The 25290-nt window shown below is 46.1% G+C and overlaps 1 protein-coding gene across 2 annotated transcripts in view; it reads left to right on the top strand.

Annotated features, from left to right (window-relative positions):
- Positions 1–25290, top strand: part of BFAR (bifunctional apoptosis regulator) — a 111084-nt gene that overhangs the window by 23687 nt on the left and 62107 nt on the right. For both annotated transcript variants that reach the window (XM_077448970.1, XM_077448971.1), the window contains exon 2: positions 6324–6656. In XM_077448970.1, the coding sequence (XP_077305096.1) occupies positions 6403–6656 (254 nt within the window). In that variant the 5' untranslated portion in view covers positions 6324–6402. The remainder of the gene's footprint in view (positions 1–6323; positions 6657–25290) is intronic.

A 25290-nucleotide genomic window follows, 5' to 3' on the forward strand; every position in this document is an offset into this window, starting at 1 on the left:
GAATTTTCTGCTAGTCTATGCCTTTCCCCCGTTTCAATTAATTCCCCGGGTGTTAGGGAAGATCAGGGAAGAAAATGCGGGGTAATTCTGATCACCCCCCTTTTTGGCCCAAACGACCATGGTTCTCATCCCTTCTTCAGATGCAACAAAGACCGTTCTGGCATCTCCCCCTGAGACAAGATCTTCTACAGCAGGGCCCTCTAGTCCATCAAGACTTAGAAAAGCTAAGGCTCATGGCTTGGTTTCTGAAGAACAGCTCTTGAAGAAGGGTTTCTCAGACAGGCTGGTTGCTACCTTGTTAAGTAGGGAAAAAGTTACCAGGGCAATATATTTTAAATACTGAAAGGTGTTTTAACTCCTGGTGCAGAACTTCAGCTAGGTCACCGAGACGAATTGCTTCGGTTCTGGAATTCCTACAGGAAGGTGCTGATAAGTTAGCGATCAGCACTCTAAAGGTACAGTTGGCCGCATTAGGGGTCTTTCTGGAGACGCAATTGGCATCGGCCCCACTAGTAATCAGTTATTTATTTTTTTTAGAGCTCTTTCTCACTCTAGACCTATAGTATCTAGAAGCTGCCTGGGCTGGGACCTATCTACTGTCCTGTAGGCCCTGACCAAGGGTCCATTTGAACCTATTGTTTCAGTCTCCCTGAAATGGATTACTTTGAAAACCGTTTTTTTAGTAGCCATTACTTCAGCTCGCAGAGTCGGTGAGTTGCAGGCATGGTCAATCAGGGAGCCGTTCTTTTTTTTGTTTTTCCGGACAGGTTAGTCCTTAAAACAGACCCACATTTTTTTTGCCCAAGGTGGCATCACTTCAAAATTGTTCCCAGGAGATAATTCTCCCTACATTCTGCTCTAATCCATCGGGTAGGAAAGAAGATTTCCACTCTTTGGATGTTAAGAGGGCAGTTTTAAGTTATTTAGCAGCCACTAGAGACTTTAGAAAGTCGGATGTTCTTTTTGTTTTGTTTTCTGGCACTAAAAAGGGAAAACGGGCATCCAAGGGAACCATAGCCAGATGGCTGAGTGATAATTTCGGAAGCATATTCCTGTGTTGGTCAGAGGAGTCCAGTGAACGTCCGGGCTCATTCCACAAGGGCTACAGCAGTGAGTTGGGCAGAGAAAGCTGGCGCCACCCCCGAAAAGATATGTAAGGCTGCTACCTTGTCAAGTCTAACGACATTTGCCCGCCATTATAGGCTTGATCTTTTGTCGGCTGGGGATCAGGCTTTTGGAAGGAAAGTCTTACAGGCTGTTGTCCCGCCCTGAATGGAGTAAGTCTCAGTAATCCTCTTGGTTGGCTGTCCTGAAAGTCGTTTTCTGCAAAGGACAGCTGCACCATATTGAGGGGAGGATGGATGATGCCATGTATCGCAAGATCTTGGTCAACAACCTCCTACCATCAGTAAGAGCATTGAAGATGGGTCATGGCTGGGTCTTCCAGCATAACAACGACCTGAAACGCACAGCCAGGGCAACTAAGGAGTGGCTCCGTAAGGAGCATCTCGAGATCCTGGAGTAGCCTAGCCAGTCTCTAGACCTGAACCCAGTAGAAAATCTTTGGAGGGAGCTGAACGTCCGTATTGCCCAGCGACAGCCCTGGTTTCTGTACCAAATATTAAGTTCGGCTTTTCTGATATATTATACTTATGTCATGCAACAAAATGCTAATTCTTTACTTCTTCAAAATCATACAATGTGATTTGGATTTTTGTTTTAGATTCCGTGTCTCACAGTTGAAGAGTACCTATGTTAAAAATTACAGACCTCTACATGATTTAAGTAGGAAAACGTGCAAAAAACGGCAGTGTATCAAATACTTGTTGTCCCCACTATATAGCCTTTTGCTCTGTCACAGAGCTTATGCATCTTAAACACATATCTGGCACGCTTGATGGGAAGATACTGTTTGATTGATAAGCGGCCAGAAAACTTCATTGGGGACTTGTCAACGCAGACAACTTGATTGGGAGTAAACAAGGCTGCAAACTGCTGGTTGAAGTGGTTTACGAGGGGCCGAATTTTGTAGAGCCGATCATATTCAGGGTCACCCAGAGGACGTCAGAGTTCATTGTCATTGAAATGCATGAACCACAAGATCTTCTTAGATCGTTTCCTGGTCATGCAAGCAGAGAACACTGGCATATGGTGAATTCGGTCAGTAGACCAATATGACCACAACTCACTTTTCTTTTAGTTATGCCCATGAGGAGGGATAGGCCCAGGAAGGTCTTACATTTGGAGAGCGTAATAGATCTCTAATCTTTGGCAAGGGTCACTGGGGATTAGCAGCGATGAATTGACCAGAATACAAATTGCTTTGGTGCACAATAGATCTATAGAGATCTTCTGTGAATAACAGCGAAAAAAAGTTAAGTGATGTAAAAACTGTCTTCACCTGAATTCCAGGTTGGCCATTGAACATGGGAAGTACGGGTGCTGCAAAAGTGGTGGGCTCCTGATTCAGATTGGCAAATGCAGTAGGAAGGGCACTATGGGCTCGACGGGCCTGTCTCTGTCTTCTTGGTGGCAGCAGGACATTGCTTGTGCTAGCCACCTCACTAACTTGAACTGCACTTATGGGACTTGCTACGTCACCTAGTGTTACTGCAGTGCTGGATGTATGACCAGGATGCACTAGCCAGTTCACCAGAAGGATGAGCGGCACTAGTACTGGCTCTCTGCTCCATATGCGAGCCCTGCAGATCTTGCAACTCAACAACAGCAGAAGAACATGGGCCAGGTATGTCTGACCCTGGCAGGGAGCACTACTCCTGTCCTCAGAGCTATCTGTCAGGGTGCGCTGCTGTTTACAGGATCGTACTCTGAGCCTGAATCTGACAGATGGGTGACTTCTTCACGCTTGTCTGTCATGCTCAGAAACGTGTAGGCCTCTTAGATTGGACATTGGACAACTTAGATTTGGCCTCTAAATTTACTGGTACAACTAGGTAGACTCGCAGGAAAAGGGCATCTGACTGTCCGCGACTAGAGGTCGACCGATATATCTGCCGATATTTGCAGTTTTTTAATAAATCGGCATCGGCCGATTGTGCTGATAAAAAGCCGATTTAGAACTGCAGCGGGACTTTGAAATGACTTCTGTAATAGAAGTCAGTGTAAATTGCTGAGTTGTCATAGAAACGTCTTTCCTCCTCTCTGGGCAGGCTGCCAAGAAAAGAACAGAAAGATACAATGTTTACACTTCAATAAATGAAGTCATCTCAGTGTGTAGAAGTTCTCAGTTGAGCCATTTTAAAGACTAAATCTTTTCTGACACTTGTTGCTTACAAGTAAAAATCCTGTATTTTCTGCCAGAAAATCACTTAGGGCCGGTTCACACGGCGAGGCGAGGCGAGGCGACACGGCTCGCCTCGCTCCCGCAAGTCGCCCCCATTCAGTACTATGGAACCGTTCTGAGAGGAGCGACTCGAGTCGCTTCGACTCAGAAAAAAGGTTCCTGTACTACTTCGGGGCGACTTCGGGGGCGACTTGCATTGACTTCTATACAGAAGTCCTCTGCAAGTCGCCGCTGAGCTCCCCGCAGGTCGCGGTGAGGTAAGTCGGAGACGCCTCGCCGCGCCTCTCTGTGTGAACCGGCCCTTAGACCCCCCAAAAAGTATATATATATTTTTAGCAGAGATCCTAGGGAATAAAATAGCGGTTGTTGCAATATTTTATGTCAAACGGCATTTGCACAGAGGTCTTTCAAATGCATTTTTTGGGGAAAAAAATACACTATTTAAAAAATAAAAATTGAAAATAAAAACAGTAAAGTTAGCCCATTTATTTATTTATTTATTTTTTTCCCTCCAAAAGTTTTGACTACCTGTTTTTATTTAAAAAAAAAAAAAAAAAAAAAAGCTATATATTAATCTAAATCATACATACAAGTAAACTGATTGGAGGTTTGTTTTGTTTAATGTTTAAATGTAAGAAATTTTCTGTATCACTTATGAAGGCTGCTTTCACACTGGAGCGGGCAGGCGTTGATGGTAAAACGCAAGTTTTAGCGGCTCTTTACCATCATTTTAGCGGTGCTATTTGGCTGCTAGTGGGGCACATCTAACCCAGCTAGCTGCCAAGGAAGAGGTTAAATGCGCCCATGAAGCACTGCTGCCAAATCGCATTGCATGCGCTTCGGCAGTGGTGCCCATTCATATCAACGGGCAGGAGTGGTGGAGGAGCGGTATACACCACTCCAAACGTGCTGCTTGCAGGACTTTTTTTTTTTAAGATCCTGCCAGCGCATCGCCTCAGTGTGAAAGCACTCTGTCTTTCACACAGACTGCAGGGGAGCCATTTTGCAGGCACTTTACAGGCGCTATTTTTAGCCCAAAAGCGCCTGAAAAACGTCCCAGTGGGAAAGGTGTTAGATAAAGGGGGATTCAAAAAATAATAAATAAAAAAGGAAAAAAATAAATAAAATAAAATCGGCCTAACATATCGGCCCAAAAAAATCGGCATCATATATTGGCTATCGGCCGCCATGATTAATAAATATCGACATCGGCCAGAGAAAAACCCATATCGGTCGACCTCTATCAGCGACTGCTTCAAATGCTACCCAGCAAACTTTTAGCATTTTGCAGGGATCAGGCCTGGTTCTGCCAACACTGTAGTTGTGTTTTGTAAGTGACAGTGATCGATTGGGCTGATCCTGCTAACCGTGCATTTTTGGGAAACCTAAACTACTGGGGACGCTAGTATAGATCAGATATTGATGTGTTCAGACACTATACTACTAAGGGAGGTGTATGATGTGTGTGTGTGTGTGTGTGTGTGTGTGTGTGTTTGTTGGCGCTACTGGCACTAATCTGACGCTGCCTGCGGCGATGCAGACCCTAACGCCAAGGCCCCATTGGCACTTGAGTGTAGTGGTTTCAGGCAGAAAGTTGCGTGTTTTTGCCGCTGTTTTGTACAGGTCAAAAGATCACCAATGTAAAAAGCAGTAAATGCCGAAATCTGGGCGCAACATAATACTTCTGTGCATGGGACAGTGCCTTGGCATCCTATGTTCTTCTAGCCTAATGGCAGCCAATCGGGAGATTTACTTTTTAGCCTTGTCTAACTGCTCTCCCTGATCACTGGATTGTATGGATAGCATCCTTTGGGACAGTCTTTCTCAACATCTTTATCTTGATCTCTGGAAAGTGAAACCCTGCTAAAATTATCAGCATCAGTGAGAATAATGTACCTAACGTAGGTGATTAGTGGGAATAATGCACCCTCCCCCCTTACATTGATGATCTGAATGCCACCCATATTGACAGTTAAAGTTCATTGGTATCATACAGCTGACTGTAATTGACATTGGACCTAGAGCTTTATAGGCACCATCATATGGGAAGTCAATCAGCCACAACTCGTGAAGCTCCTGGAGGAACCCTGGCTGAGAATTTCTTCCTTGGGGTGTCTGGTCTAGGATCAGAAAGAACCGCAAAGTTTAAGTTTGCATTTCCACTTATTGCTTCAAAATGCCACTGCCACATTGTTCACAAACTTCTTGTCATGTAGTGTTGGATATATCAGGGTGCCTAAATTAAAGCGGAGGTCCACCCTAAAGTGGACCTCCGCTCATCGGAACCCTCCCCCCCTCCGGTGCCACAATCGGCACCTTTCAGGGGGGTGCAGTTACCTGGATAATCCAGGTAACTGCACCCACTTCCGGGATAGCTCTCTGCGGAAAGGGGCGTAACGTACGCCCCTTTCCGCAAGTGCCCGCACCTTCCCGCAAGTGCCCCGCTGCCTGCTGGGAAACACACAGATCCCAGAGGCAGCGGGGAGCGTCCTTATTGCGCAGCGCGATTCGCGCATGCGCAGTAGGGAACCGGGAAATGAAGCCGAAAGGCTCCATTTCCTGATTCCCATACCCAAGATGGCGGCGGCAGGACCCGACAGGCGACCTAGAGATCGGCTTCGGGTGCCGACATCGCGGGCGCGCTGGACAGGTAAGTGTCACTATTTTAAAAGTCAGCAGCTGCAGTATTTGTAGCTGCTGGCTTTAAAAAAAAAACGCGGAGTCCCGGTGGACTCCCGCTTTAAGGTCTGCTGATTAATGTATATTATTAACTGAAGTTTCTGATTGAAGATTCTTTTTATTTTGAGACAAATCCTTGGAAGTGGTAGCTAAAAAAGTTTCATTGTTATGACAAAGAAACACTTCAGCTTTTTCCATTAAGCTTTAACAAAAAAACTGGAAATTGCATTGCCTATAATTTTTTCCATTTTAAGGTTTTCACTAAGTGAGACAACCCTCCTTCTTCTTCTTCTTCTTTTTTTTTTTTTTTTTTTTTAAATTTTATTTTCCTCTTTTGCAGGGTTGGTGATGCCTGGTGGAGAATCTTCTTGAAGATCTGGATAATATATTTGACTAAAAAACTTTTATAGGCAGTAGCCATGGAAGAAGATGTAAAGTTGGAAAGTGCGAACGATAACCCCAAGCCAGGAGCTAAATTAGACCGGAATATCTCTGTCAGCGAGTTTTCCTGCAACTGCTGTTATGATATCCTGGTGAACCCTACCACTTTGAACTGCGGGCACAGTTTTTGTAGGCACTGTTTGGCCCTGTGGTGGGTTTCATCAAAGAAGACAGAATGTCCTGAGTGTCGCAACAAATGGGAAGGATTTCCTAAAGTTAACATTTTACTAAGGTAAGTAAGACATGCAGTGTGCCAAGTTTGTATTTTAACTAGAGGTCGACCGATATATCGGCCGATATTTGCCGTTTTTTAATTAATCGGCATCGGCCGATTGTGCTGGTAAAAAGCCGGGACTTTGAAATGACTTCTGTAATAGAAGTCAGTGTAAGTTGCCATAGTAACGTCTTCCTCCTCTCTGGGCAGGCTGCCAAGAAAAGAACAGAAAGATACAATGTTTACACTTGAATGAATGAAATCATCTCCCTGTGTAGAAGTTCTCAGTTTAACCATTTAAAGACTAAATCTTTTCTGACACTTGTTGCTTACAAGTAAAAATCCTGTATTTTCTGCCAGAAAATCACTTAGACCCCCCAAAAATTATATATATTTTTTTAGCAGAGATCCTAGGGAATAAAATAGCGGTTGTTGCAATATTTTATGTCACACGGCATTTGCATAGAGGTCTTTCAAATGCATTTTTTGGGGAAAAAAATACACTATTTAAAAAATAAAAATAAAATAAAAACAGTAAAGTTAGCCCATTTTTTTTTTTTAATTTTTTTTTTCGTCCAAAAGTTTTGACTACCTGTTTTTATTTAATATATAGTTTTTTTTTTTATTTTTTTTTTTTTTATCTAAATCATACATACAAGTAAACTGATTGGAGGTTTGTTTTGTTTAATGTTTAAATGTAAGAAATTTTCTGTATCACTTATGAAGACTGCTTTCACACTGGAGCGGGCAGGCGTTGATGGTAAAAACGCAAGTTTTAGCGGCTCTTTACCATAATTTTAGTGGGGCACATATAACCCAGCTAGCGGCCAAGGAAGAGGTTAAATGCGCCCATGAAGCACTGCTGCCAAATCGCATCGCATTGCATGCGCTTCGGAAGTGGTGCCCATTCATATCAATGGGTAGGAGTGGTGGAGGAGTGGTGTACACCACTCCAAATGTGCTGCTTGCAGGACTTTTTTTTTAAGATCCTGCCAGCGCATCGCCTCAGTGTGAAAGCACTCTGTCTTTGACACAGACTGCAGGGGAGCCATTTTTCAGGCACTTTACAGGCGCTATTTTTAGCCCAAAAGCTCCTGAAAAACACCCCAGTGGGAAAGGTGTGTTAGATCAAGGGGGATTAAAAAATAAATAAATAAATAAAAAAGGAAAAAAATAAATAAAATAAAATCGACCTAAAATATCGGCCCAAAAAAATCGGCATCATATATCGGCTATCGGCCTCCATAATTTCTAAATATCGGCATCGGCCAGAGAAAAACCCATATCGGTCGACCTCTAATTTTAACCACTTCAGCCCCGGACCAACGCCTTAAGGACCAGAGGTCTTTTTACAATTTCGCACTGCGCTGCTTTAACTGGTAATTGCGCGGTCATGCAATATTGCACCCAAACGAAATTTGCGTCCTTTTCTTCCCACAAATAGCTTTCTTTTGATGGTATTTAATTGCCTCTGCGATTTTTATTTTTTGCGATATAAATGGAAAAAGAGCGAAAATTTTGAAAAAAAAAAAATATTTTCTTCTTTTTGTTTATAAGAAAAATCGAATAAACTAAATTTTAGTCCTACATTGAGGGCAAAATTTATTCAGCCACATGTCTTTAGTAAAAAAAAGTCAATAAGCGTATATTTTTTGGTTTGCGCAAAAGTTATAGCGTCTACAAACTAGAGTACATTTTCTGGAATTTACACAGCTTTTAATTTATGACTGCCTATCTCATTTCTTGGAGGTGCTAAAATGGCAGGGCAGTACACCCCCCCCCCCCAAATCTAGTTGGAGTCTAGTCGCGCACGGCCCCCCCGAAAACCAATCACCACCTTCAGGATTTCTAAGGGTGCAAGTTTTTGATTTCACTCCTCACTACCTATCACAGTTTCGAAGGCCATAAAATGCCAAAATAGCACAAAACCCCCCAAAATGACCCCATTTTGGAAAGTAGACACCCCAAGCTATTTACTGAGAGGCATGTTGAGTCCATGGAATATTTTATATTTTGCCACAAGTTGCGGGAATATTACAAACTTTCTTTTTTTTTTTTGCACAAAGTTGTCACTAAATGATATATTGCTCACACATGCTATGGGCATATGTGAAATGACACCCCAAAATACATTCTGCTGCTTCTCCTGAGTACAGGGATACCACGTATGTGGGACTTTTTGGGAGCCTAGCCGCGTACGGGACCCCGAAATCCAAGCACCGCCTTCAGGATTTCTAAGGGCATTAATTTTTTATTTTACTCCTCGCTACCTATCACAGTTTTGAAGGCCATAAAATGCCAAGATGGCACAAAACCCCCCCCCCCAAATGACCCCATTTTGGAAAGTAGACACCCCAAGCTATTTGCTGAGGGCCATGTTGAGACCATTGAATATTTTTTTTTTTTTTTTTGTCCTAAGGGATTGAATGACAAAAAAAAAATAAAAAAAAATTTCCAAAAAGTTGTCACTAAATGATATATTGCTCACACATGCCATGGTTTATATGTGGAATTGCACCCCAAAATATATTCCGCTACTTCTCCCGAGTATGGGGATACCAAATGTGTGGGACTTTTTGGGAGCCTAGCTGCGTACGGGGCCCCAAAAACCAATCGCCACCTTCTGGATTTCTAAGGGCGCAAATTTTTGATTTCACTACTTATTAAAGTTTCGAAGGCCATAAAATGCCAAAATAGCACAAAACCCCCCCAAATTACCCCATTTTGGAAAGTAGACACCCCAAGCTATTTGCTGAGAGTCATGTTGTCTGAACGAAAAAAGAGATTGATCGGTGGGTATGCCCATCATTAGAATACCTCCCTTCATCCACCCACTTCTAATGATGGACATACATGCACCATTTATATATGCCGAAGCATGGGGGCATCCTCCCGCAAAAAAAGTTATGCCGCGTACACCCGGTCAAACTTTTCCACGGGCAAGCATGCATTGGAATTTTGACCGTATGTATGCGCCATTAGGAGCAAAATCGCTCCTCCACCCCTTATGCCCCCATGCTTCGGCATATATGCTCTTTTTTTTAACTGTGGTGGTGAAATCACCTCCTACAGCACTGGAGTCACGGCTTTATGTATCGTGGGAGCAAACGCTGTTGCTGTCAAGATAAATAAAGCAGATGAATGGCGTACCTGAAAACATGAAAAATGGTTAACAATAAAACACAGTAAACAGTAAAGTATAAAAAATTACAGCGAAGAGAGAGGGAGAGAGAACAATAAAACGACAACTATTTTTGGTTTTTATATTTTATATATTTTGTTTTTTATTTTACTTTTTTTTTTTTTTTTTTATACACTTTTTTTTGAACTGTAAACTGTAACAACTGTAACATTTCGGGTCTCTCAAAATGCGATGGCATCTTGGGAGACTCTGTGTTAGTGTGCCTAGCCTGTGAAATGCTGTACCCTACGCTAATACTTCACTAGTGTGTGGTAGCGTTCAAAACACTCACCAAGGCAAAGACCAGGATTGCCAGGACAGCGTGGACAATAACAACGGGTGTCGCGCCTAAATCCGCGCTTGGTACAGACACGACATCTTTTTGGAGGGGCTCGTTGGGTAGGGGTACTCGGGATGGCATAAGAATAATGCCTCTCATGCAGCCGGCTTACTGCATTTGGTTGGGAATGGTGAGGTGCAGAACCGTCGGCATACAGAAGCTCTGTGACAACCTCTCTTTGGAAGAAAAGAAAGGTTAAAGTCCCGCCTGAAGTTTTGTATAGCACAAAAGCATTCAGCAAAGCCAATTGAAATAAGTAAGCAGACACTTTTTTGTACCAGCGTCTGGCCTTACGGGAAGCTAGATACGGCACCAACAACTGGTCATTGAGGTCCACCCCTCCCATATTTTTGTTATATTCGTGGACACAGAGGGGTTTCTCCACAATACCAGTCGCCGTAGAAATTTGGACCGTCGTGTCTGCATGAAGGGAGGTAAGAACGAAAACATTCTTCTTATCCCTCCACTTCATAGCGAGCAAATTATTACACCGATAGCAGGCTCTCTCCCCCAGCCTAAGACGGGAATCTACAAGCCGCTGGGGAAAGCCCCGGCGATTAGGTTGCACGGTTCCACATGCTCCAATCTGATTATCAAACAAGTGACTAAACAGTGGCACGCTGGTGTAATAATTGTCCACGTACAAGTGGTACCCCTTTCCGAATAAGGGTGACACCAAGTGCCACACTATCTTGCCAGCGCTTCCTATGTAGTCAGGGCAGTTCTCCGGCTCTACGTAACTATCTTTACCCTCATAAACCATAAAGCTCCATGCATAGCCTGTGGCCCTGTCACAGCACTTATAGAGCTTGACCCCGTATCTGGTACGCTTGTTGGGATTGTACTGTTTGAATGACAAGCGACCAGTAAACTTAATCGGGGACTCGTCAACGCAGACAACTTTTTGGGGAGTAAACAAGTCTGCAAAACGTTGGTTGAAGTGGTTTATGAGGGGCGGAATTTTGTAGAGCCGATCGTATTCAGGGTCTCCACGATGACGACAAAGTTCATTGTCGCTGAAGTGCATGAACCGCAAGATCTGCTCGTATCGTTTCCTGGACATGGAGTTAGAGAACACGGGCATGTGGTCAGTCGGATGCGTGGACCAATAAGACCGCAACGTCATGAATTTGTGTGCCCATGTTGAGGGAAAGGCCCAGAAAGGTCTTAAATTCGGAAACCGTAACTTGTTTCCAATCTCTGGCAAGGGACGGCAACTGGGGATTAGCGGCGATGTGTTGACCAGCATATAAATTGGTTTGGTCCACAATAGATCTATAGAGATCTTCTGTGAAATAGAGAGAATAAAAATCAAGTGGCGTAAAATCATCTGTATCCACCTGAATACCGGGTTGGGCAGTGAATGGGGGAAGTACTGGTGCTGCAGAAGTGGTGGGCACCCAATCAGGATTGGCGAATTCTGCAGGAAGGGCACTATGGGAACGACGGGCCTGTCTTCGTCTTCTTCTTGGTGGCAGCGGGACACTACTTGTGCTTGCCAGCTTGAACTGCACTTATGGGACTCGCCACGTCACCACGTGATACTGCAGTGCTGGATGTACGTCCAGGGTGTACTAGGCCGCTGGTGCTTGCCAGTTCACCAAAAGGATGAGCGGCGCTAGTACTGGCTCTATACTCCATACGAGGGACTTGCGGTTCCTGCACCTCAACAACATCAGAAGATCGGGGTCGGGTACGCCTGACGTTAGCAGGGACCTCTTCTTCGTCGTCAGAGCTATCTGACATGGAGGCGCTGTCCTCTACAGGTTCGTATTCTGAGCCTGAATCTGACAGATCAGTGTCTTCCTCTTCACTATCTGTCATGCTCAGAAACGTGTAGGCCTCTTCACTAGTGTACCTTCGCTTTACAATTTTGGGCTCTAAATTTAGGGGTACACTAGTGAGACTCACAGGTAAAAAAGCACCTAGCCTGTCAGCGACTGTATAAAACGCTACAAAAAAAACTGTTAGCGATCGCAGGGATCAAGACTGACTCTGTGAACTCTGCAGTTATGTGTGTTGTGTTTTGTTAGTGACAGTGATCGATCGATACTGCACTTGTGTGGGCTGGGCTGGGCGGAGGGGCAAAACGCAGGTGCTAGCAGGTATCTGGATTGATCCTGCTAACAATGCGTTTTTTTTAGAACCCTAAATTGCTGGGCACGCTAGTATAGATCTGATCAGATCAGATATTGATCTGTTCGGATACTATACCACTAAGGGAGGTGTATGCTTTGCGCGTGGGTGTTAGCGGTACTGGCACTAACCTTGCACTGCCTGGGGCGACGCAGACCCTTTCTGACCCTAAAACCAAATTTATATCACCCGCCGGGTGATCAGGGGGTTAAACCTTTTATTAGATAATAAATGGCGGGTGCCCTGATGCTATAAAAAGCGAACTACCTAACCAGCGTCACCCGTAACACTTATACGGTGATCACTGGTGAAAGGGTTAACTAAGGGCAATCAGGGGGTTAAAACCTTTATTGGGTATTTATATTGGGGTACCTGAAGCTTTAGAAAAACTGACGGGGAACCTAAATAACTAACTGGCTAACCAGCGTCACCAGTGACACTTATACAGCGATCGCTGGTGAAAGGGTTAACTCTAGGGGAAATCAAGGGGTTAAAACCTTTATTAGGTTATATATCGGGGTACCTAACGCTATAAAAACCTGACGTTGAACCTAAAAAAAAAACTAGCTTCCTAGCGGGACCAGTGACACTAATGCAGCGACCAGAAAAACGATCGCTTAGTGACACTGGTAAAAGGGGGCGAAAAGGTTAACTGGGAGGGCAATCAAGGGGTTAAACCTTTATTAGGGGGGGTAGGGGGCTACCCTGGACCTAAAGGGGCCTAACACTAGCTGCCCTGACACTTTTTACAGTCACAACTGACACTAAACGCAGTGATCAGTAAATAAATGAACACTTCAATTAATGACACTGTGACTGGGGGGGTGGGGGTGACTGGGGTGAAATGTGTGCCTATGTGTACCTATGTGTCAGTGGACTGTTGGTGCACTTACTTGTATGTCTTCACTCCGTGCTGTCCGGTCAAAAAGACCGCCACGAGGAGTGACATCACTTCCTCCTTCCTGTGTTGACATTTTCACAGGGGAGGAAGCTCGTCATTGGCCAGGAGCGATCGAGAGGGGATGGCCAGAAACCAACGGCCATCCCCCCTCATCACGGATCGCTCCTGCAGCGAACCGGACCGCCGTATCCAGCGGGAGGGGGTCCGATCGGACCCCCCACCCGCTGGAAGGCAGGCACGTACATGTACGTGCTTGTGCCTGCCTGTGCCATTGTGATGACGTACAATGGCAATACGGCGGTCCTTAAGTGGTTAATCTGTAATCCTATTAGATAAATCATGTCTGTGGTGGTTCAACACTGTTTTGTTCTCAGCAGTTTACGTTTCCAACAACTTATATGTAAAGAAAGCAAATAAATTCTCACACGCTCTCAAAAAGCACCCGATTGCAGTGCTTTTTCTGTCCACCGCTTTGTACACGTATATACTTCCTCATAGACTTTAAGAGGCATCTGCCAAGTATTGTGTGGAAGTGTTAATCTGGCCTAGTGCTTTGAAAAACAAATTCCTGCTTTCATAGCAATGGATATGTTCGCTGTGCTCTTGCATTAGTTATGTGGTCTGTGCCAGTAAAGAGGATGCCATTGTTAAAGCAGTATTCAAGGGTAAGTTCACCTTTAGAAAATGTTCCAGTTCCTGCCTCCTCTCCCCCTTCTGTGACAGCAGGCAGTGGCTCTCCTCACTGCACCCGCCATGACTTTTGAAAAATAGCATGTCACAGAATCACGTGAAGGCACAAACTAGTACCTTCTGCCACAGTGGCAGATAGACTTGCAGTTTGAATGAACTGCAGGTGCATTGATCAGCACACCTGTAGTTCATTTACACTGCCTACAGGCCTAAGGGTCCGTTCACACAGGGGCAACACGACTTGTAGGCGACTTGAGTGAGGCAACTTGGACACGACTTGAGTTTAGATCACAGCGCGACTTGGGACGACTTCAACACGACTTGTGATGACTTCAACCTGACTTGGGACGACTTACAAGTCGCCCCAGGCCAGGCGACTTTTGCCGTGGCCAAGCAGAGAATGAGCTCTGAAGGGGGAACTCCACGCCAAATTTCTGAAAAAAAATTGGCGTGGGTTCCCCCTCCGAGAGCATACCAGGCCCTTAGGTCTGGTATGGATTCCAAGGGGAACCCCCTACGCCGAAAAAATGGCGTGGGGGTCCCCCGAGATCCACACCAGACCCTTATCCGAGCACGCTACCCGGCCGGCCAGGAAAGGGGGTGGGGACGAGCGGGCGCCCCCCCCCTCCTGAGCCGTACCAGGCCGCGTGCCCTCAACATGGGGGGTGCCTTGGGGGAGGGGGGGGGGGCGTGCGGCCCCCCCCACCCCAAAGCACCTTGTCCCCATGTCGATGAGGACAAGGGCCTCTTCCCGACAACCCTGGTTGTTGGTTGTCGGGGTCTGCGGGCGGGGGGCTTATCGGAATCCGGGAGCCCCCTTTAATAAGGGGGCCCCCGGATACCGGCCCCCACCCTATGTGAATGAGTATGGGGTACAATGTACCCCTACCCATTCACCTGTGAAAAAAAGTACAAAAAAAACACAACACAGGGAAAAAATATTTTATTGCACAGCTCCGGGGGTCTTCCGTCTTCGGGGGTCTTCTCGCCGGACTCCTCCGCTATCTTCTTGTAGCTCTTTTGCTAGCGGAGGAGTCCGGCTTTCTTCCTCGCCAGCCTCTTCTCCCGACTTCGGGGGTCTTGTCCCCCTCTTCGGTTCTTCTGCCGGGCCACTGCGCCTTCTTATAGCTCTTTTACAGGCGGTGGCCCGGTCTTCTGTCGCCGCCGCCTTCCGTTCTTCTCCTTCTTCTTCTCCTGGAGATGTTGACTCGACGAGCTCTCCGGCCGCAATGCCAGGGACGCGCTGCGCTGCCACTTATATAGGGACAATGGGGCGGTGTCACATGGGTTGATGTCACATGGGTTGATGTCACATGGTGACCCCGCCCCCTTACCATGTGACATCAACCAATGTGATCAACCCATGTGACACCGCCCCATTGTCCCTATATAAGTGGCAGCGCAGCTCGTCCCTGGCATTGCGGCCGGAGAGCTCGTCGAGTCAACATCTCCAGGAGAAGGAGAAGAACGGAAGGCTGCGACAGAAGACCGGGCCACCGCCTGTAAAAGAGCTATAAGAAGGCGCGGTGGCCCGGCAGAAGAACCGAAGAGGGGGACAAGACCCCCGAAGTAGGGAGAAGAGGCCGGCAGCGAGGAAGAAAGCCGGACTCCTCCGCTAGCGAAAGAGCTACAAGAAGATAGCGGAGGAGTCTGGCGAGAAGACCCCCGAAGACGGAAGACCCCCGGAGCTGTGCAATAAAATATTTTTTCCCTGTGTTGTGTTTTTTTTGTACTTTTTTTCACAGGTGAATGGGTAGGGGTACATCGTACCCCATACTCATTCACATAGGGTCGGGGGCCGGTATCCGGGGGCCCCCTTATTAAAGGGGGCTCCCGGATTCCGATAAGCCCCCCGCCCGCAGACCCCGACAACTAACGGCCAGGGTTGTCGGGAAGAGGCCCTTGTCCTCATCGACATGGGGACAAGGTGCTTTGGGGTGGGGGGGCCGCACGCCCCCCCTCCCCCAAGGCACCCCCCCATGTTGAGGGCACGCGGCCTGGTACGGCTCAGGAGGGGGGGCCGCCCGCTCGTCCCCACCCCCTTTCCTGGCCGGCCGGGTAGCGTGCTCGGATAAGGGTCTGGTGTGGATCTGGGGGGACCCCCACGCCGTTTTTTCGGCGTAGGGGGTTCCCCTTGGAATCCATACCAGACCTAAGGGCCTGGTATGCTCTCGGAGGGGGAACCCACGCCAATTTTTTTTCAGAAATTTGGCGTCGAGTTCCCCCTTCAGAGCTAATAATTCTGTCAAAGTCGTTTCCGTATAGACAGAAATCCGACTTGGAGGCGACCTCCATTGAAATCAATGGGTACCGGTCGCCTACAAGTCGGATTCAAGTAGTACAGGAACTTCTTTTGAAGTCGGAGCGACTTCAGTAGCGTGCATTAAGACAGCTCTCATTCACTTACGTTGGTTTTTAAATGTTGTCCGACCTGAGGCGACTTGGGGCGACTTGAAGTCGGATCCCAAGTTTCCCCTGTGTGAACGGACTCTAAGGCTCCATTCACACCTGGGCGTTCCGGAATCGTAGACGATTTTGGCCGTGATACTGCAATCTCTGTTAAATGTGGGGCATTTGCAATGCCAATACTTCCAATGGCAAACCCAATCGTCTGATTGTCACACTGCCAATGCAAACTCAAAAGAAGCGCCAGCTCCTCTTTGAGCGACAAGCTTCACACGTTGCAATTGCAGCACTATTCATCAAGGCAAAATCGCACCGCGATTGCAGTACCTTTTTAAAAGTAATGACATTGCAAAGGCGTTCCATGTTTTGTTGACGTTCTAGAATCGCGGGAGTGAATGGAGCTGAAAAATGACAGACCTTGCAGAGGTACAGACAGCAGAGCTGTAGGAAGTGTCTGCAGAAGCCTGGCTTTGCACCCGCAATCTGCTACTACTTTAAAAAAATAAATGTACATGTGTGCCTGCAAATATCTGCAATTTTTATTTAGGTAAACTTAGCCTTTAGGCTCAGTTGACAGTGCAGCAATGTGGAAACCCTGCAAATGCACTGCGAGAACAAGAAGTGTAAGTAAGTGTGTACCAACACTACACTAACACATAGGCACACACAGGCACACAAACCCCCCCGTCAGTGTCACTGATTGCAGTGATCATTTATTTACTGATCACTGCATTCAGTGTCAGTTGTGACAGTAAAAACTGTCAGGGCAGTTAGTGTTAGGTCCAGGGTAGCCCCCTACCACCCCCCAATAAAGGTTTAACCCCCTGATTGCCCCATAGAGTTAACCCTTTCACCCACTTTTGCCAGTGTCACTAAGCGATCATTTTTCTGATCGCTGCATTAGTGTCGCTAGGTAGCTAGTTATTTTTTGAGGTTCACCGCCAGGCTTTTATAGCGCTAGGTACCCCGATATACTACCCAATAATGGTTTTAACCCCCTGATTGCCCCTAGTTAACCCTTTCACCAGCGATCACAGTATAAGTGTCACTGGTGACGCTGGTTAGCCAGTTATTTAGGTTCCCCGTCAGGTTTTTATATAGCGCCAGGGACCCCCATATACTACCTAATAAAAATTTTAACCCCCTGATTGCCCCTAGTTAACCCTTTCACCAGTGATCACCGTAAAAGTGTTACGGGTGACTCTGGTTAGTTTGCTTTTTATAGCATCAGGGCACCCACCATTTATTACCCAATAAAGGTTTAACCCCCTGATCACCCGGCGGGTGATATCAATTAGGTTTTAGGGTCAGGGTCTGCGTCGCCCCAGGCAGCGCTAGGTTAGTGCCAGTACCGCTAACACCCACGCGCAAAGCATAAACCTCCCATAGTGGTATAGAATCTGAACAGATCAATATCTGATCTGATCAGATATATACTAGCGTCCCCAGCAGTTTAGGGTTCCAAAAAAACGCATTGTTAGCGGGATCAGCCCAGATACCTGCTAGCACCTGCGTTTTGCCCCTCCGCCCAGCCCACCCAAGTGCAGTATCGATCGATCACTGTCACTTACAAAACACTAAACACATAACTGCAGCGTTCGCAGAGTCAGGCCTGATCCCTGCGATCGCTAACAATTTTTTTGGTAGCGTTTTTATATTTAAATCCGGAAGGCAGTGCTTGGTTTTCGGGGTCCCGTACGTGGCTAGGCTCCCAAAAGGTCCCCTACATGTGGTATTCCCGTACTCGGGAGAAGCAGCAGAATGTATTTTGGGGTGTAATTTGACTTATGCCCATAGCATGTGTGAGCAATATATCATTTAGTGACAACTTTGTGCAAAACAAAAACTTGTGGCAAAAAATAAAATATTTCATGGACTCAACATGCCTCTCAGTAAATAACTTGGGGTGTCTACTTTCCAAAATGGGGTCATTTGGGGGGGGGTTTTGTACTATTTTGGCATTTTATGGCCTTCGAAACTGTGATGGGTAGTGAGGAGTGAAATCAAAAATTTGCACCCTTAGAAATCCTGAAGGCAGTGATTGGATTTTGGGGTGCCGTACGCGGCTAGACTGCCAAAAAGTCCCACATATGTGGTATCCCCGTACTCAGGAGAAGCAGCAGACTATATTTTGGGGTGCAATTCCACATATAACTATGGCATGTGTGAGCAATATATCATTTAGTGACAACTTTTTTTGTAAACCTCTTTTTTTTTTTTTTTGTCATTCAATCACTTGGGCCAAAAAAAAAAAAAAAATTCAATGGGCTCAACATGCCCTTCAGCAATTTCCTTGGGGTGTCTACTTTCCAAAATGGGGTCATTTGGGGGGGGGGGTTGTATTTCCCTGCCATTTTAGCACCTCAAGAAATGATAGGCAGTCGTAAATTAAAAGCTGTTAAAAGCGGCGCGACATCGTGGGCTCACTGGACAGTAGGGGTGCAACGGATCGTCACCGATCCGTGATCCAAACTGGTCACTCCGCTCGGATCGGCACACCGCGATCCGCTGTCATGGCCTTAGTAGAGGCCGCGGCTTTGGTCTAGCTCCGAAGTGGCGGCCATCTTTCTACACCCAGGCTGTTTACAATGTGATCGCTCCGTCAAATGATGGAGCAATCGCTTGTAAACAAACCGGCATCATATCATGATGCCGGTTCCTCTCTCCCCTCTCTGTACTGATCTGTACAGTGGAGGGTTAGAGATCGGATGGATGCAGCGCTGTGGTCTGCATCTGTAGTGACCACAGCGCTGCTCTTTGACAGCCTACCTTGTCGGTACTCTGCCGGTACCCTGCCAGTATTACATTGGGGGAGATTGTGGATGTTACAGTGGGGACTATATGGCGGTAGAATTTTCACAGGTTTTTGTAAATTGTTATTTGCTGATCCGAAAAATGATCCGATCCGTGACTCTGATCCGAGGAACGATCAGTCTTTTTGATCAGTTGCACCCCTACTGGACAGGTAAGTGTCCTTTATTAAAAGTCAGCAGCCTACAGTGTTTGTCATTGCTGACTTTAAAAAAAAAAAAAACAAACAAAAAAAACGGCGGACCTTCTCTTTAATCACTCCTTATTCGGATCGTGGAGTCCTCCAGGTGTTGGTTGGCAGGCTAAAGAACTTTGCAGGATTGTTGCATAGTGGCTTGGTGAGCACTATTAACAATCTTAATATAGGACACTTAACCCCCTTCATGCCCAAACCATTTTTTCAGCGCTGTCACATTTTGACAATTGTGCGGTCATGCTACACTGTAACCATGTGAAATTATTTTCTTCACACAAATGGAGCTTTCTTTTGGTGCTATTATATCGCTCCTGGGTTTTTTATTTTTTCCTAAAAAAAATAAATAAACCAAAAATTTTGAAGAGAGAATTTTTATTCTTTCTGTCCAGTATATTTTGTAAATGAGTCATTTTTCTCCTTCGCTGGGTACTGATGACGCAGCACTGATGAGGAGGCCTGAATATGCTGCACTCACTGATGCTCACTGATATGTGGCACTGGTGGGCAGCATTGATGGACAGCACTGATAACTAACACTGGTATCACTGGTTGCTGGCACTGGTGGGCACTTAATTGTTATCAGGGCACTGATGATCAGTGCCCTGATTACATGCCTAGCTATTCCCTGTGAGGAGATCACATGGTTAAAGAGCCATGGCTCTTTACACAGATTTGGGGTTGCGCAGTGTACCCGAGAGCGGTCACTCTGGGAGGCCGTCGTATGATGTCTACCCACAACGAGAGCTGAGCTGCACCGCCCAGCCATCATTTGACAGTGGGCAGGCAGCAAGTTGTTAAAGGGTCTCCCTTCTGGGGTAAGATTCTAAACCCAGATACTCCCCTTTTTCTCAAGTCATCTTCCAGGACGGCACACCTGAGAGATGAGAGGCTCCTCCCTACAGGAAACACAATCAATCGACAGCTGTTTTAAGTCCCCACCCTTCCCCTTGATCCTCAGTTTTTGATTGTGTTTCTCCCTACACAGCGAAACTGTTTGTTTTTTTTCCAAATGACCCGAAGCCTGGGGCTGGTGGTCTCCCCCTGGGAGCCGGACCACAAGCCTGGGAAGCCTCTGGGTCTGGTAGGATATTCTTGTCCTTCCTGGGGGGTTCCCCTATCTTTTCCTCAGGGCGGGCAGCAGAAATTGGAAGAGCCCCCCTGAGAGCTGAAGGACCCTGGGTACAGTGGTGTACCCAGAACCAGGGGCCATTATCCTGTCTCCCCCTCCTTACCTGTACAGGTGGCTGTTCAGACGGGGGTGCTGGCCATCGGTTCTTTCCAGGGGGATCTTGTCCCCGACTCCTGGGTCCCCGGTAGCTCGCGTGGGCTACCGGAGAGGGCGTGGCAACAAGCACCCGCGTCATTTTCAAACTTCGGGAAAATGGCAGCGGCGTTCTTACCCAGGAGGGAAGGCTGAGAGTCAGTAGGAGCAGGCGCCCACATCCTCCTTTCTCTAGAGCGAGGAGGCACCAGTTTACTACGGTGTATGTCTGCCTTAACCACCTCAGATATGAAGATGGGAATGAGGAATGGAAGGCATTGCCCCCCCCCATGTATATAGACTGACTGACTGGTACAGTGCAGGACACAGCCTAACCTAGCACCTCCCTATGGGGACAGCAGTTGGGGGGGGGGGGGGGGGGGGGAGCACTTTGGCGGCTATCCTCCTTGCGTTTGGACCATAAGGATGGAAAAGCAAGCCCGCTGGCTGTGGCAAAAAGAGGAAGACGACAACGGTGAGTACTTTACTTTCCTTTTGCCGTGGGAAATTAGCTGCAAAATCCCCAATTCCAGCCAGAGGGTTTCTGGGCATTTGAGATCTCACCTGGGGTCTGGATTCAAATAGCCCTTAAGCTTCTGCTAAAAACACCAGCTGCAGCCCCTCTTGCATCAGAGAAGCTGTATGGTGGACAGGTGGTGCAGAGGAACGAGTGTGCCTAAACCACCTCAGATGAGAAAGAGGTAGGTAGGCCATTGCTCCCCCTTCCCCGTGTATATACTGACTGGTGCAGTGCAGAACTTGGGGTCGGGATACAAATAGCGCAGACGCCACTGCTAAAACCACCAGCCACAGCTCCCTCTTACAGCAGAGACACTGTGGTTATCGCAGCAGTAGGTTGCCAGCCTCTCCCTACATGCCCAGTTGTGGTACATTTAGTAGGGATGAATATAGCGTACAGAGGGGACCTGGTAGATACAAAGTTACTTACAGGCCAGGTATACCACTGAACAGGTTATTAATTGGGCAGTGGTTGGTGGATTCAGAAGCTCCCCTGGTCAGCAGGTGCACTAGGTTACCGGCCCTATTAGCCCAGCTGCTAGGAATCTGAAGTTGCTTCACAATGTTTAAAAGCTGACCTAACATTCAAGGATGGGCAGAGACCAAGCTACTGTGTGGCACAGTAGGGGTTCCCTTGTTACAGATCCTCCTTTTGGGGGTTGCCTGCTATAGTTAACTTTCATAAGCTCCAACCTCCCACTCCACCTTTACACTGTGTTTATATTATAGTGTAGGAGGTAAGAAGAAACTTTTTTTATTGGTTTGGGCTACAATCCACTCAGTGGCAGATCTAAAGGCGATTCACCATAGATCGCTCCCTACATCCTTTTAATTGAGGATTTTCTGTGCAAACCTATGCAAGAGCTACATAATTGATTGCTTGAAGCCTGCAAATAGCTATTTACCTCCCAGGCTAAACTGGTAACCACCTCTTCTAGAGAGGTCTTAAATTGGTCTCTAGGGCTGGGCTCATTGAGACTTTAGTTGCTAATCAGCACCACCTGGATATGTGCTGGCTAGCGTTTGCTCAGTCTATGGAGGTAAGGTAGGACAACAACTACTACTAATAGTAGGGTGTCCAACCATTTTAGGATCTGTTCCTTCTCTGGTGGTGAAGGTTTAGTATCTACAGCCCAGGCTATGCCTATGAAATAAATTGCCTGTTGGTTATTTCATAAAGGGATAGACCATGACTCCTCATTGGCTGCACACCAGTAGACCTCAGTAGTGAAGGTTTGTCCTTGCTGGGATGTTTTTGTGGCACAGCAGAAATACACATTGAGATTTGTGACATCTCTGCTTAATAAGGACTATATTGCTGTACATCAGAAATGCACTGCACTGAAGCTTGTTTTCTGTCCTTTATATACTAAAGGTACTGCTTTGTTTGGCTACAGATCAGAAGAATACAACAGTGAAGGTGGTCTGTACTTTCTGGTTTTGTGTTGCACAGCAGAAATGCACATCATTGTGTCTGGTGACATCTCTGCTCATAATGGTTATATTGCTGCACATCAGACATACACAAGATTGAGGTCTGTCTGTGGGGCTTTGTGTCCTGTTTTACTGCCTTGTTGGTTACTTATCAGAAAGGCAGCAGTGAAGTCTGATGGTCCTGATTTGCGTGGCGCTGTGCTGATTCAGACAGTGCTATTAACAGCAATGGCTGCCGAGTTTAAACATGCGATTTGACATGTTGAGTCGCATGACAAATCATTTCAATATGGATGTGCTATCTCTATTCATAGTGTTTTATTGTTGCACATCAGATTTATACAGCATTAAGGTCTGTGAGGTTTTGTGTCCTGTATTACTGCCTTATCAGAAAGGCAGCAGTGAAAATTGATGGTTCGAATTTGTTGGGCTACATAGTAGAAATACAAATTGAACCCCTGCCAGGTGTAGTACATATACTGCCTTTGGTAATCCATGTAGCACCACAAAGTGGTGTTGTGCTGATTTTAGCCAATGCGATTTGACATGTTGAGTCGCAAGGCCAAATCGCTTCAATATGGATGTGCTATCTCTATTCAGAATTGTTATATTGTTGCACATCAGACATATACAAGATTGAAGGTTGTCTGTCCTTTTATGTCTTGCATATACTGCCTTATTGGCTGCATATCAGAAAGGGCACAGCAGTGAAGGTTGCTTGTCTTTTTCTGATTTTGTTTTTGCTGCTCAGCTGAGAGACACATTGAGGATGGTGGCCTCTCTGCTCAGTATTGGTATATTACTACACATCAGACATACACAAAGATTGAATGTTTGTGTCCTGTATGTCCTATATTTACTGCCTTAGCGTTTGTATATCAGGCTAAGCAGTGTTTCTCATGGATCTACCTTTCTGCATCTTAGGGATACACAGCAGGGGTTTGTTGGCTGCAATCCTCCAGGGAGTCACAGCATTGGGGACCCCTTACTTGTTCGACCTGAAAATTGCTATTTGTCTTTTTTTCCCTGCGACCTGTGTAATCTTGAGGTCTGTGGATCCAGGAATCAGGGACTGCTGGTGTCGCACAGACACAAATGGTACCCATTGGAAGCCATAGTATATGACTTCTCATGCGTCTTGCAGTCCCAAGTCGCAGGTTGGGTCGCACGGGTGTGGGAACCCTAAACTTATCTGTCCCTTCTGATTGAGGTTTTGCTACACAGCAGGAATACTCATCATGACGTTATTGTTTTATTTTGCAGCAGACCAGAAATTTTGCAGCTGTAAAGGCTGTCTGTCTTTTTCCTCAGTGTCTGCTTTTATGTTGTTGCACAGCAGAAATACTCAAGATTGAAGCTTGTTGGTGCTTTCTGTTTCAGAAAAACACAATGCTGCAGGTTGCTTGTGTCCTTTCTCAGTGTTGGTTCTATCTGAACTACACTACAGAAGTGCATGACAGAAAGTAATGTCTTGTGTTCCATATTTTTCCCTGTGGCATAGCAAAAATGCACAACACGGGAGTTGGTGTTCATATTAATCTTATAACTGTGGTGGTTTGTCAGAAATACACAACATAGAAGTTTGGGTCTTTCTGTCTTTATAGCCTTGTTTTGCTGTACATAGGTAAAGCACAACAGTAAAGGGGGTTCCTGTCCTTTCCGTATTTATATATCAGTTATGACCTAGCTGCACTAAAGAAATACGCAGCATTTAGGGTTTGCTTGAGTCTTAATGTTTTTACGTCTTGGCAGCACATCAGAAAACCAGACTATGAGGACTGTTTGTCTACGTTGAGGTTCAGATTTGGGTCTCTTCCCATATTTGATATATTGGTTTAGCTAGTCACACTCAGGCACACAACATTGTTGTCTATGCTTGTGTGCTTTCTGTCTAAATCTATTGTGCCGTGCCCACAATCTATGATCATTTTATTTGTGATATTATTAATAATGCATGTATCACCTTTTTGTATTTCAGCCTTCTTTTCCATGGAGGGGCCAGGAGTTCGGGCTGCAGCTGCCACATGTCAGAAAACCTTGACCACTTGCATTCAGGGATGCCAGAACCATTTCCTAGGGTTGAAGCCCTGTAGGGTTATGGGACACTGGAGGAAGGGGATAATGAATCGCCCTGTTTAGTAAGAACTTGTAGAGTTCTGTTCAGAGGAGTATTAGGGCCTAAGGATGAAGTATAAAGATGTATACCCGATCGAATAGGTTTCGGCTCGGTGCATGGCCTTCATTTTGCCCTTTTAGCAAAACTAGACATAGCAATATGGGTAGTCTACTCCTGCTAGGGACTTTAATCTCCTGAAGAAGGCTCTCAGGCGTAAGTAAGGACATAGATTGGGCGTGCCTTAAACCCAGGGTTCAAGCTTCTGTTAATCTATTTCCCTTAAGTAGGCTTCCCTTTTAGTCTTTTGCTGACATAAAGATAAAAAGGAAGCAGTTTTATTTCCCTCAACAGGATAGTGTTAAGACAGGCCCTCTTATTGATTAATGTAGTGTCCTTGTCTTACACAGGTCTCTTATTTATCTTTTTAGTGGTTCTAAGTAGCACCTACAGGCATAATAGGCCATGGTTGTTAGATGTGTGAGATAGGCAACATTGCTAACCTACAAGTTTAACATGTTTTCTGATTCCATTTTTAAGAGCCCATTTCACCTAGATACTGCATCTGAAGCGGAAAAGGCAGGAACATCTGTGGAGCAGACCTGCAGATCAGCCGCATGATCCAGCTAAGATGCCTTCATCAAGCATATGAGCGTATGGAATG

The sequence above is a fragment of the Lithobates pipiens genome, unplaced genomic scaffold (genome assembly GCF_037356315.1).
Source record: "Lithobates pipiens isolate NorthernLeopardFrog02 unplaced genomic scaffold, aLitPip1_a1.2 Scaffold_22, whole genome shotgun sequence".
Classification (NCBI taxonomy): Eukaryota; Metazoa; Chordata; class Amphibia; order Anura; family Ranidae; genus Lithobates; species Lithobates pipiens.